Consider the following 14,003-nt stretch of genomic DNA (forward strand, 5'->3'; position numbering starts at 1 on the left):
ATCCCTTATTCTGGAACCAGAACTTGGCTTTTCCTTGGGGAAACACTCTTCTTCCTCATCTACTCCGTGTGGTCCAGGCAAACTATTTCCACCTCCAGACAAGACCATGTGACTTAGGCCTGACTAATCAGAGCATTGTATATGATTGGCCAGCTGTGATTGGCTCAGCATAGCCAAATGCAGATAACACTGGAGCTAATCTCAGAGCTTTGCTGAAATGAGAGAGAGGCTGGTTCCCTTTCTGTTAGATCTGAAGCTGTGAAAATGTATGACTGGAGCTTCCAGAACCACCAATATTTCTAGGGAAAATCTTCCCGAAAATGAAGCCAACACAGAGAAAATCACAGCTGAGAAATGGAGAGAGAGAGAGAGAGAGACACCAGGCATTGATGGTATCATGCGTGCCTCCTAGATCTAGCTGTTCCTGGGGCCCTTTTATGCTTAAGCCAGCTTTGAAGGGGCCACTCCCACTTGCAACCACATGTGAGTGTTTTCCTGGGGATGCCCATTCTTTTCTTCATAATTACATCTACCCTAATTTTTGGCGTGAAATTGTCCTTTTGCTTCATGAAATGGTGGTAAAAGAGATGATTGTTTTATTAGTTTTGAATGTATATCGTTTTTTGTCAAACTGAAAGGTTTACAATCCCACATGGTTCCAATAATTTGATGAGATGAGGCTGTAAAATCCAAAAATCTAGTAAATGCAGGCTGGGGTAAGAATAACCACGTGGATATCTTATTTCTCCAGCTGCAAAAGCAACAAAGGTCCAAAAAAATATTTCTCCAGTATAAGAAAAGCACCAGTTCAAGCAAGGCTGGCTTTGATGTTGGGGAGAAAATTTAGAGCAGGGGAGAATGAATGTTACATGCCCTGTCCAAAGGGCAACAGTTGCTCTGATCCAGCCAAAAGATACCATGTAGGCTTGCAGCCCCAGTGTGGTCAGAGCTTCTGTTTTTTCAAGACAACCTTGAAATTAAATTTTAAAAAATGCAAAATGTCACCTTTTAAACATTGACTTCAAAAGTTTTAAAGCCCTGATTGTGGCAACTGGCAAACACACTTGACCCACCGGATACGTGTGTATAAGCATGATTCATGAAGTTATGTACTGTACCCAGGTAAAAAGTTCTACAACAAGGTAGCAGCTTTGATGGAGAAGGCATCAACTGTAGGAGAACTTTCTTTTCACACCAGTGAATCATGCACACCCCTTAGAAGTAAGCGGGAAGACAAACAGCAGAGACTCCCCGGTCCAGAAGGCCTCCACCGGTGCTCTTCAGAGGGCAGAAGTCCTTGGAGAAAGAAGCAACAGGCATCCAGTGTACCTTGAGAAGCTCTTCTGTAATACATGTCTTGAATACTTCTGGCAGACCCCAACTGTCAGAGTTGAAGCAAATGCTAAGATATGGATGTCCAAGTACAATAGATATCCCAGAGCAGATACTGTCCTTAGAATGAAACAGAAACTCTCACCACAATGTTCTTCAGAAAGGCCAGAAACCAGAGATCCCAGTTCAAATGCCTTGTTAACTGTTTTTGTTGTGTAGAAGATTTTAAGATGCAGTGAGTGGCTAAGAGCTCAGTGTCTGGAGTCAGAAGGACCTGGTTTGTTTCTAATTCCACCATAACCTTGCTGTGTGACCAAGGATAAACTGACCTCTTAGTTTCCTCATCTCTATGGGAGCAATAAAAGAAATGACACCTTATGGTGCTGTGAGAATTAAATTAGCTAAAAATGGAAAGGACACACCAGTGTTCTTAAGTCTGAATCCAAGGCTCCGGAAAATAAAATTCCCAATTGGATTCTGAAAACACTCCTAGGTGGGTATAAATAGAAGGATGTTTCTAGCTTATTTGGATTTGTATGGATGTCATTCCAATTTTAGAATCACCAAGATTATTGGCATAATTCCTTCACTGTAAAATTCCAGACAAAATATACCATCATATTTAACCTTGTCTTAAAAGCTTAAATATGATGAGTATAGTAAAAAGCAATATATTTCCTGTTTAAAAATGTAGGATAAACCAATTATTATGGAAATAAAAATACAAAAACCTATTTACAGTCATTACCGTCCATTTGTGAGTGTGATATGGGCAACATTATAAGATGGAAATTCCCTATCAGCAGCATAATAGTAATAGTAACATATAGACACTGTTAACAATAGAATTGTGCCCCCACCCCAACGCATATGTTGAATCCTTAACTCCCAATGTGATTATATTTGGAATAGGAAGTAATTAAGGTTAAACAAAGGCATAGGGTGGGGCCCTGCCCCAATAGGATTAGTGTCCTTATAAGAAGAGACATTGGCAAGCTTATTCTCTTTCTCTCTCTGCCGTGTAAGGACACACTAGCAAGAAGGTGGCCATTTACAAACCAGGAAGAGAGTCCTCACCAGGAACCAAACCCTGCTGATTTGGTTACTCCTTAATCCTATCCTTTCCAGCCACAAGAACTGCAAGAAAATAAATTTCTGCTTTTAAAGCAACCACCTATGGCATTTTGTTATGGCAGCCCATGCTGACTAATACAGTAGCTAACATGTATTAAGCCCTCTATACCAGAAATGTTCTAAGTGTTTTACATGTATTGATTCATCTAAGTATGACAACCCTATAAGGAAGTACTTTTCATAGCTCCTTTATATAGATGAGGAAACTGAGGCGCTGACAGATTTGGCAATTTGCCTAAGTCACACAGCAAAAAAAAAAAAAAAAAAAAAAAAGTGGCTGAGCCAGGATTTGAACCAGACAGTTTGTGTCTACCACTCATTCTTGTAGCCACTTCTCTATATTGTCAAAACTACTAGAAGAATATTTGATGCCATTTTTTGTGGAGGTGTATTTTTAAATTAAAAAAAGAGTGCAGCTGCATGATCCTATTTAAAAAAAGGAACACATGTAGTTATAAATATGTCATAGCTATGTTTCTTTAGAATAAAGAAAATAATGAAAGCAAACTGCGTGACCCCCCGACTCCATGTCTTTATTCTGTTCAAGACATAGATTCTAGTACTTGCCAAATACCATGCAAGGTGATAGAGAAATAGAAGAAGGAGACTTCTTGCTCCACAGACATTCCAGACAGACATGAGAAGGAGCAGGGGAGATAAATGAATTATTACAATTTGTGATGACGCTACGAAATAAAAGAACAATATGTAGTTATGAGAGGCAGATATGGAAGGTCTTTTTGAATAGGTGACATTTATGGCAAAAAGTGAAGGGTGAGAAGAGATTTTTAATGCAGAAAAGAGGGAAGCACATGTGTGAAAGTTTTTTGATAGGATAAAGCTGAGGAACTCTAGCTTGTTCATGCTTGTGTCTGCAGACCCCAACATAGTTCTTGGCATATAGTAGGTGCTTAATCCTGAGATATTAAATGAGTTGGCTGTGGCTGAGAATTTTATTGAAAAGTATACTGTGAAGAAGTGAGAATACACCACTAATCCCACCACCAAACTGAGTTCGAGGTCACTTACTTGGCAGCTGGAGTCTTTCCCATTTATTTCTTCTGAGTGGGTGATCCCTCCATCCCCTTTCACTGACTAAAATAACAAACAGACAATGGCCTTCAGCCACCACAAGTACAGTGACGTGGAGAATGCAAGAAAGTTCTGAAATGGATGATCTCAGTCATTTATCATTGAGGTTTGGGGTCAAGAGAAATGGAAGGCCAACTGGAAACATGTTACTCATTGGATATAGAGATTTCCATGCAATTTCTAACCAGATCTAATTAAATTCAAGTGTTAGCCTCCAAAAATAACAACAAAAGTACTAAATCCTGGAATTAGGCAATTCTGAGATAAATGATGACGGTTCCAATTAATGTTGGAAGCAGGAGATAGTTGAACATATTAAATGAAGACTGAATGAACAATTGACCCATGAGTAGCCTTCCACTGGGAATATTTAGGCTGTGGGTGTTTTATTGGTTTTTTTTTTTTTCTCTCCTTGATAGAGATATGAGTTTTGTTTAATATTTCATTTTCCACCCTTTAGCACCCCCTATAGCCAGCAACACCAGTGACAGGGATAAAAGGGGTTGGACTTGACTGCTTAAACTCCACAATCTAAGCTAATGGTTCTAGAAGTATGATTCCAGGACCAGCAGCTTCAGCATCACCTGGGAACTTGCTAGAAAGGCAAATTCTGGAGACCCAGGCTGGATCTGATCAATCAGAAGCTTTCAGAGGCGGAGGCTCAATGATCTGCATTTTAATAAGCTCTCCAGGTGGTGCTGAGGATTGTTTGAGTTTGAGTACCACTGCTCTCAGCAAGTTGGCCATATACAGGTTCAGACTCATGCTGGGGTCTGTGGTTTTAACGGTGCATTTAGTAATGTCCTATGCTTAGTGCCTGATACCTAAGAAACCTGGTGATAAAATGGTCGGTTCTTATCAACAACATTGACTCAGGTCTAATTCCCACACATTTGATCACTGCTTAATGTCTCCTCTTCCCAGCTAAGGGAGGAGTATAGAGAGCAGGGTTTCAGCCATATGGGGCAAAGAGGAAGACTCCAGATTCCACTGTTATTTATGGCCATGGCTGTTCTCTTAGCAGACAGTAAGAATCCACAACACATGCACTAAGAACAGCCAGAAACATTGAAAACACTCAAATACTTTTTGACTGATTAATATTATGTATATTTGTTGTCTGAGCTACGGTGTTCACATTAGAGATAATACAAATTATTATTTATGAAGGATAATTTTTAGTGGAGTGCTTACTAAGTGCTGGGCATTGTGCTAAATGAGATAATAACTTGCATTATTTCATTTATTCATTATGTCAGAACCTTAAGATAGTGGAATTACTTTATTTTCCAGACAAGGAAATGGAAGCTCAAAGATACTAGCATCACCATGGAACTAGCAGGTTTGAGTGCCAGTATTGGACAGCAGGCAATGACTCCATATTCCAGACTCTAAACCACCTCCCCATACTGCCCCTAGAAGGCAGGAGGCACCACTCAATCAATAAATGTTTATTGAGCATTCACTGTATGAAGTTGCTGAATGTTAGATTAAACAAAATGATAAAAGCTTGGATAAGATGGAGGATGACCAAACTCAAATGTGGATGTTTATGGGATGTCCCCTCATCAGGAGTCAACTGTGCTCTTATTTTTGATATTATTATTGTTTTTAAGAGACAGGGTCCCATTCTGTCACTCAGGCTGGAGTACAGCGGCACAATCATCATTAACAGCAGCTTCAACCTCCATGGTCAAGCAATCCTCCTGCCTCAGCCTCCCAGATAGATAGGACTACAGGTGTACACCACCATGTCCAGCTATTTTTCTTTTTTTTTGAGAGAGAGAGTCTCACTTTCTTGCCCAAGCTGGAGTGCAGTGGCATGATCTTGGCTCACTGCAGCTTCCGCCTCCCAGGTTCAAGAAATTCTCCTGCTTCAGCCTCCCAAGTAGTTGGGACTACAGGCGCCTGCCAACATGCCCTGCTAATTTTTGTATTTTTAGTAGAGACAGGGTTTTACCATGTTGGCCAGGCTGGTCTCAAACTCCTGACCTCAAATGATCCACCCGCCTCGGCCTCCCAAAGTGTTAGGATTACAGGCGTGAGCCACTGTGCTTGGCCCAGCTATTTAAAAAAAATTTTTTTTGCAGAGACAGAGTCTCACTATGTTGCCCAGGTTGGTCTCGAGCTCCTGGGCTCAAGTGATCCTCCAGCCTTGGCCTCCCAAAGCACTGGGATTACAGAAGGGTTGTGCTCTTTTTAATATACTGCTTAGTGTGAAAGAGGTGGTGTCTGGAAGTTCCGTGTACTGAGGAACATCATTGTTGCAGGTTTCACTAAGATTGACAAACAAAGATCAGACTATCCTCTCCATAAAATTTAGATCTGTCTACATGGAAAGTGGGTTTTTCCTTCCTCCGTGCCTTGTGCATTGTTCTACAAAGGCCAGTCTTGCTTGAGAAGGTTTAGAAAAAGAAATGAACTGTTGGCTATTTCTTCCCTCCTCATAACCAGCTCTGTCAGCCTTCCCATCACACCCAAAGCTTTGGACACGTAAGGATTTCATTCAGCCTCCAAATTCGGGCTGTGTCGTAAGAGCCCTTCCTACTCAAGCCCATTCCCAAGTGGCCTTTACACTGTGGCTTTGGATCATATCTGTCAACCTTTGGGAATGTTGAGCAGCAAAAAACAAACAAATGCACAAAATGGCTTTTTAGGCAAAAACCGAATGGACATGAAGAGTCACGCATGAGCACTCCACCACCTTCTAGAGAATAAAGTTCTCTCACTTGCCCCCTAGGAGACGGGAATTCTAAACTTCCCGTTAGTTGTTTCAATTTGGCATTCATTAGGGACTCTGTCAATTTAAGGTTTCAATTTGCTTTCTTTCCCCCCATTTCTTTGAGAGCCCTTGGAGAAGAATTGGGATTGAATCAGAAGGCTGTGTTGACAGCAGCTGATCTGAGCTGACATCATGAACCATGAAAACAGACCTCCAGGCTGTCAGGGAGATTACTGCAACAAAGTTCAACTTCTTAAAAAAAAAGAGAGAGAGAGAGTATCTCAAACTTTTCAGTGATTTTTCTTTATTGCTTATTTTGAGGCATGTAAAGCTGTATGTATGCAAAGGTGACTGAAGTTTGGGTTTACACTTAGAATCTTATTAAATCCATCTGAAGTCACTTCTGTAGCAGCAGTTATTATTAATAACAACTGTTTCCTTCCTTCCTTCCTTCCTTCCTTCCTTCCTTCTTTCCTTCCTTCCTTCCTCCCGTCCTCTCTCTCTCCCTCACTTCCCTCCTTTTTTTCTACCCTTCTTTCTTTTTTCTTTGCAGAGACAAATCAGAATAATTCATGTTGAACTCTGTATTCAAAGGAACCATAAACATAGAAGCTTATTTTTTCCAGCTGTCAAAAATAGCAAAGTTACTGTTTAAAGAGACTAAAATTCTTCCAGAGACTATTTAATACTTTGAAGAACAGTTTAAAGACTATGAAGTAATTTCAGAGATTTTCCAGTGTGATACTGAGCAACTTTCTTCATGGAGTTAATTTTTATTCATGACAGTCAAAGGTGAAGTATCTCAGGGCATTCAGCCTGCAGTGTTGTGATGGAATCTACTTGTGGCATCCACGCCTTGTATATTAATGAAATCATTTTTTATTTCTTTCATCGTGTCATGCATTCCTATAGCTTGATACTCTGAGGAATGTTTGAACCATCTCCAATGTATATCACTTAGCTATTCAAAAATCTAGCAAAAATGTTTGGTGGTCAGTTCACATTTCTTTGAAGGGAATGTTAATGTATTTTGATGGCAATATAATTCAAACACAATTGACATTTAAAAGAAAAAGAATTGGGCTGAAAATTTAATATATGGTGACTATATCTGCAATATTGTTTATCAGACCAGTCTCATGAAAACAAATCCAAGAATGGGATCTACTGAAAATTTCTAGGATCAACAAAGGTAATGGATCTGAGCTTAGTATTTTACCAAGATGCTCACTTGAAATGGAATTGGACTAGTCAGGCAAAATTCCCCAGCCAAGGTAAATTTGGTTTTAGTGACAAATATATTTAGAAAACCTATGTGCAAGCTTTAAGTAAGCCATATATTAATTTTCTTCTCCTTTGCCTTATTGTCATTTTAGGTAAGTGCAACAGCTCAATGCATCAAAATGGTATTTCCATAGAACACACTACAAAAGAAATCACAAAAATGGAGCATGTGGTTGTTCTACCTTCATATCCTTTCTGAGAATACCAGCTGCAGAAGCACAGGAAGCAGCAATTACACATGAGTCAAAGGGTGAGCTTTAGAACAACAAAATGACAACAAAACAAAAAACTGCGTTGGAATTCTGGCTCTCCCGCTTACCAGCTCCGGGACCGTGGAAAAATCCCATAAATACTCACTAGTCTCTGTGTCCTCATGTCCATCATGGGGCAGAGAGAGCACTTGTTTCCTAGAGTTCTCTATTAATAAATGAGATAGTGCGTGCAAAGTGCCTAGCACACAATAAATAAACGGTAGCTCTCGTTGTTATTGCCAATAACTGAAAAGTGCTGAATGACTACAGAGACCCTCTTAGGGTAGAAAGGAATGCAAGTCATTGGTAGGGACAGGAATTGACCAAATTAATGCTTCCTTCAGAAATCTTTCCTTAAAGAGCAAATCAGTATTAACATTTTAATGCTCAGGGAAGAATTTCATATGGAAGACTTTCGGTTTTCTGTTTTGTAACTACCATCACAGACCACCCTCTTTCCACCTCCAATAGTACATTTCAACAGGTTTTGTTAGACTTACTAGATTGAATATAATGAATTTAAAAAACCCTCTGATTTCATGGCTGCCTCCTCATTTGGACTTTTAATTTACCCATTATTAAAGCTCATAGTATTTCTCTAAGCCTGAGAACATTATTCCAACAAAGATTTTCTTACAAATCTAATGGTCCAAAGAAAGATATGAGGAGGAGTAAATGAAATAAGGTAGGTGAAAATAGTTTGGAGGAGGAAAGCATTTTCAAGTGTAAGGTGTTATTAATATTGACGAAGTATAAAACTGTATCTAGATCTACCACCTTTCTGGTTTCATTTGCCTACCTGCTTTGTGGACACATGAATGCAGTATTCTACCCACTCACTTTATAAAAATACACCAGCACTTCAAATATTCAATTTCTTGACATACAGCTGAATTAATATGTATAAGAATCTTTTCCTATTTAGGGCATGACAGATGTCTTAGATATTCCTCGCAATTATTTAAAATCCTGCAGGAGCCCGCAGGATTTCTGTGAAGTGCTACATCTCCATGTGTTGAATGCACTGTTAGGACTTATATGATTCTGTTTTCCTTTCCCTAAAATATAGTTATTTTAAAAATGATACTTTTTCTATTTGTATTTATTTATTTAAGACAGAGTCTCGCTCTGTCGCCCAGGCTGGAGTGCAGTGGCGCGATCTCAGCTCACTGCAAGCTCTGCCTCCTGGATTCATGCCATTCTCCTGCCTCAGCCTCCTGAGTAGCTGGGACTACAGGCGCCCGCCACCATGCCCGGCTAGTTTTTTGTATTTTTAGTAGAGACAGGGTTTCACCGTGTTAGCCAGGATGGGCTCGATCTCCTGACCTCATAATCCACCTGCCTCGGCCTCCCAAAGTGCTGGGATTACAGGCGTGAGCCACCGCGCCTGGCCTCTATTTTTATTTTTATGAGCAGTAAATTTCTAGAAAGAAAAAGATCTCTAGCTGGGTGCAGTGGCTCATGCCTGTAATCCCAGCACTTTGGGAGTCCGAGGCGGGTGGATCACCTGAGATCAGGAGTTTGAGACCAGCCTGGCCAATATGGTGAAACCCTGTCTCTTCTAAAAACACAAAATTAGCCAGGTGTGTTGGCATACGCTTCTAATCCCAGCTACTCTGGAGGCTGAGACAGGAGACTCACTTGAACTCGGGAGGCAGAGGTTGCAGCGAGCAGAGATTGTGCCATTGCACTCCAGCCTGGGTGACAAAGCGAGACTGTCTCAAAAAGAAAAAAAAAGAAAAAGGAGGGAAATGCAAAGGATAGAAAGCAGAAAATCAATGATTTGGTGAATGGTGAAACTGAATACAAAGCATAGGTTTTGCAGTTGAGTTTTCTCTTCCATTAAATCAATTATTTAAACAAATCGATATTTTGCTAACAATATCCAAAATTTGTCTGAAACGTTTATTTATTTGGCTCAACATCCCCAACCGCTCAAAAAACCCTGAGTGATGGGCCAGATGTTGTCTCTATTTTCAAGCTGTTAGGGCAGGTTTTTTCTTTCCTGCATAAATCCGAAGACTTTGAATCAGTTTGGAAGCTATGAACATGTTACTAAAAAGTATTTCCTAAAAATGATTGCTAGAGCCAACTTCCAGAAATCTACCCAATGGGGACATTAACACATGTGCATAGAAGTAAATGTATAAGGATCTTCATACAGGCTTGCGAAGCAATTGAAATAACGTGGGTGAGACACTTGGTGTGTGCTCACTGAATATGAGGATAGAGTTAAAAATAAATGTCTGTTTTATTCTCCACTGGGAAAGAGACTGCACCTGTTTATGCTCACTGTTGTATCCCTTGTGCCTGGAATATAGTGAACACTCAATAATTATTTGTTGAAAAAGTGAATGAATGAAATGCAAAAAGTTGAAAACATACCACATGTCCATCTATTGAGCAATGGTTAACCTGAGTATGATAAATCCAGACAATATGATTCAAATAAGTTGTTCTAAAGAATGAGGCGGTTCTCTATCAGGGGTTGCAAACTCAAATACCCACAGGGAAAGGGCTGGTAACATAAATGAGTGAGCTAGACTGGGTGTGACAATAGGGAGTGGTAGGGACTTTAGTAAGCTGGAAAACTCTTCATTTGTTTATTTGAATTAATCACAATATAAATATAGTGTTGTAATGAAAGCAAAACAGAAAAAAAGACAATAATTAGAATACCTGGAATTTTAAAGTAAATTCCAACAATCAGTATTTAAATTTTGCAAAGATAATGTTCATGTTCCCAGGCCTTTTCGTGGGCAACTGGTAATAAGAACAATGGACATCATGGAATCCAATTCTAAGAATCCATTGGGGATTGCTGGGGAAAAGTGTGTCCTCACCTACCTTCATCCCTATCCTATAGCGAATTGATTCCAAAGGATGATTTTCTTTTCAATTTGTTTCCCTCAGAATTTAGACTTACCCATTTTTTACCGCCAAAAAATTTTCCCAAACAGCATCTAACAGATAGCTCTGGGGGATAAATTTAAGTAATATGAGACCTCATTAGAATTTAAGAATTTGTTTTAGATGGATGCTGTGAGTGGTTTAGAGGTTTTTTTTTTTTTCATGCTTTCTTTGGAGTTTCTTGTACTTTTCCCTGTTTTAAATGAAGGAGCTTCGTGTTGGTTATTTGGAAGAGACCATCATTCTATTTACTGTTTTTTTTTTTCTGTACCTCTCAATTCCATCCAGAAATGGAAAAGCTGATCACTCTCAATATTATGAGCTATTTGGGGATCCCATTTGTAAGTTAGATGAGTTGCCGGAAACAGGCCAAATGTTCTTTTCTTTCCTGGCATCATGTAAAAATTGGTTTTAAAAAAAATCTCAAGTCTTAATCTCCATTTTCACTGCCAAATTGCAGATCAAATGGCCAATGAGATAGATGGGGTTTTGGCCATATGGGCCGCCCACAACTGATTCTACACTTTTTACTTCATGAGAATATAACAGGAAAAGAAAATGATTCCTGTCAACAATTTCTAACATAATTATTTCTAATACGCCTCAGTTCCCATTGGCAAGGGTTTTGTTTTGTTTTGTGGGCTAGATAGAATTCCTTAACAGGTTGAGCCTGTGAAATTAGAGAGTTGCTTTCTCAAAGGATTAAACTCCAAATACTCCTGAAAATAAAGTCACACTATAATGAAATTCTTGTTTTTCATTAAAAGAGAATTAAACTAATGACCTTTTACATGCATTTTTGTTTTTTGTTCTCCAACTGATTTAGGTTTTGTTGCATTATATTATTTAAGCTCCTGGCTGTTTAGTCATTTAATGTGCATTGCTTTTTATAAACAGTAAATATATCTATCACATTCTTTCTATTCTACACAAATTAAAAGCATGGCTAATTCATCAACTAAGTTATATATTTCACTATTGGAATATTATGTTGTCATTTCCTTATTTATCTATAAGCTAGTTTTGTCCAAATTTGTGTCACTCACATGTCACCTTCAGAATTTTTGCCGTATCTTTATATAACTTGGACTATTTGATACATAATCCTTAAAATGCCTGATATTCTTTATGTAAACAAATGTAATTCAAAGAAAACCTCATATCATTACCATAATAAGAAAAGCAGTATCATTGACCACCAAGAAAAGGAAACTTTAAAAACAAATAATAGTAAGCAATAATAGTAACTTCCAGTTAGATGCTGTTGTATGCCAAAATTTGGACGCAACCACAATTAAAAGGCCGAAAAAAAGAAATAGATGTTGGCGTGGAGGTGGTGAAAACGGAACACTTTTACACTGTAGGCGGGAATGTGAACTAGTACAACCACTATAGCAAACACTGTGGAGATTCCTTAAAAAACTAAAAGTAGATCCACTATTCGATCCAGCAATCCCACTACTGGGTATCTACCCAAAGGAAAATAAGTCATTATCTGAAAAAGACACCTGCACACACAGGTTTATAGCAGCACAATTCACAATTGCAAAGATATGGAACCAACCTAAGTGCCCATCAACCAATGAGTGGATAAAGAAAATGTGGCTTATGTACACCATGGAATACTACTCAGCCAGAAAAAGGAATGAAATAATGTCTTTTGCAGCAACTTGGATAGAGCTGGAGGCCATTATTCTAAGTGAAGTAACTCAGGAATGGAAAACCAAATACCGTATGTTCTCACTCATAATTGGGGGCTAAGCTACGAGGATGCAAAAGCATAAAAAATGATATAATGGACTTTGGGGACTCAGGGGAGAAGGCTGGGAGAAGGGTGAGGGATAAAAGACTGCATACTGGCTGTAGTGCACACTGCTCGGGTGACAGGTGCACTAAAGTCTCAGAAATCACACTAAAGAACTAATCCATGTAATCTCAAATCACTTGTATGCTCACAACTATTGAAATAAAAAAAATTCAGACCCAAGGGCACCTCTTTTTTTGTTAAAAAGTGTTAGCAGGCATTAAAGAAGGGTTAAAGAATATTAGCAATAAACTGAGACTTTCTGTATGATTGAATCAGAAGGAAAAAAGGGAATTTTCTCACTATGCAATCCATATTCCATTCACATTCCATACATACCAGCTACAATTATGTCTCCTACTACCTGTGGCATGAGTCCACCATTGTTCCCAGAAGCCACTCTAGGTATCTTAGGTTTCCTATACTGGAAGTAAGGGGCTTACCATTTGTCTGAGAAACGCCATCAGAGAGGTTCTTGGTTTGCTTTCTTCTCTTTTGAGTTTCGCTTCTGTGGGTTCAGGTGCAGCATCTCCTTCGTTGAGGTCCACTGTTTGTAAGGCTGATTCTACTTCCTTGGACTTTATAATCTCTACTGGTGACTCACACACCACCTGGATTATTTTGCCAGGTAATAAGAAAATGAAAAACAAAACATTCCCCCAAAACATGTTTTACAAAGTGGGGTCCTTGTTGCCCCCCTGTCCACATAGTAGCTACAGTTTTGAATCTATGACCATTTCTACACAGGCACATCTTGGAGAAGTAATGCTTATGTTGTACAACGCACCCATTTCCAAGCTCAACTGCCACATTGACATGGAAGTGGCAAAATCCCTTCCCCAAGGGGAAGAACAGATAAGAGGTCCTTTTTGGGGACTGTCATTCAGAGCATGCTCAATACCCAGTCTAATCTAGTAAGCCCACCTCTTTAATCTGCCACGTAGGTGAATTACATTTGGCCTGTGTAGAAACCAGGAATAATCATTTTCTTAAGAGTCCAACGTTAGAGACGGTAACCATGACAGCTTCCAGTTCTCTTTCCAGTTCCCCTGCAACTGTAAAGAAACTGTCCTCTTTGTAGAAAGGAGAGTGTAAAAACCACTGAATTTAATCCACTTCCTCATTAAGTGATATCTAATTTTTCCCCAGAACAGTCATTTGCCATTTCACTTACTTGAAGTTTATGCTTTCAGAAGAAAAATGAACTTGGCAAGAAACTGATGGCTAAGTTGTTCGCGGCCCTGGCCATGGTACCTAGTGAGCTCGATTTCCTCTGCCTCTGAGTGTCTGTGGCGGCTTGGATGGAAGGGCCCATCTACCACACTCTGCTTTCAACTTGTGTTCTTTTGCAGTGCCTCACTCCATTTGTACAGGGCCCCAGTCACATCTGGGACAGTTTCTGCATTTGTGTTGCTCCCTGCCACAGGACAGAGTGAATTGGCCAGGAGAGGTTTTTTAATTTCCTTTGTTTCCT

At 39.4% G+C, this 14,003-nt stretch overlaps 1 protein-coding gene and 1 long non-coding RNA gene across 3 annotated transcripts in view; one reads left to right on the top strand and one right to left on the bottom strand.

Moving 5' to 3' along the window:
- LOC106634196 (uncharacterized) overlaps positions 1-12,712 on the top strand; it is a 30,895-nt gene extending 18,183 nt beyond the window's left edge. The window contains exon 3 of the long non-coding RNA XR_004668285.3: positions 7,657-12,712. This is a non-coding gene — a long non-coding RNA (uncharacterized LOC106634196). The remainder of the gene's footprint in view (positions 1-7,656) is intronic.
- The window catches only part of BCAS1 (brain enriched myelin associated protein 1), a 115,392-nt gene that overhangs the window by 10,399 nt on the left and 90,990 nt on the right, over positions 1-14,003 (bottom strand). Inside the window, exons 9-10 of one of the 2 annotated variants that reach the window (XM_055104755.1) lie at positions 12,973-13,140; positions 3,496-3,561 (exon numbers count right to left, since the gene is read on the bottom strand). In XM_055104755.1, the coding sequence (XP_054960730.1) occupies positions 3,496-3,561; positions 12,973-13,140 (234 nt within the window). The remainder of the gene's footprint in view (positions 1-3,495; positions 3,562-12,972; positions 13,141-14,003) is intronic. The other variant, XM_055104756.1, reaches the window with a different exon arrangement.

This window comes from Pan paniscus, chromosome 21, assembly GCF_029289425.2.
Source record: "Pan paniscus chromosome 21, NHGRI_mPanPan1-v2.0_pri, whole genome shotgun sequence".
Classification (NCBI taxonomy): domain Eukaryota; kingdom Metazoa; phylum Chordata; class Mammalia; order Primates; family Hominidae; genus Pan; species Pan paniscus.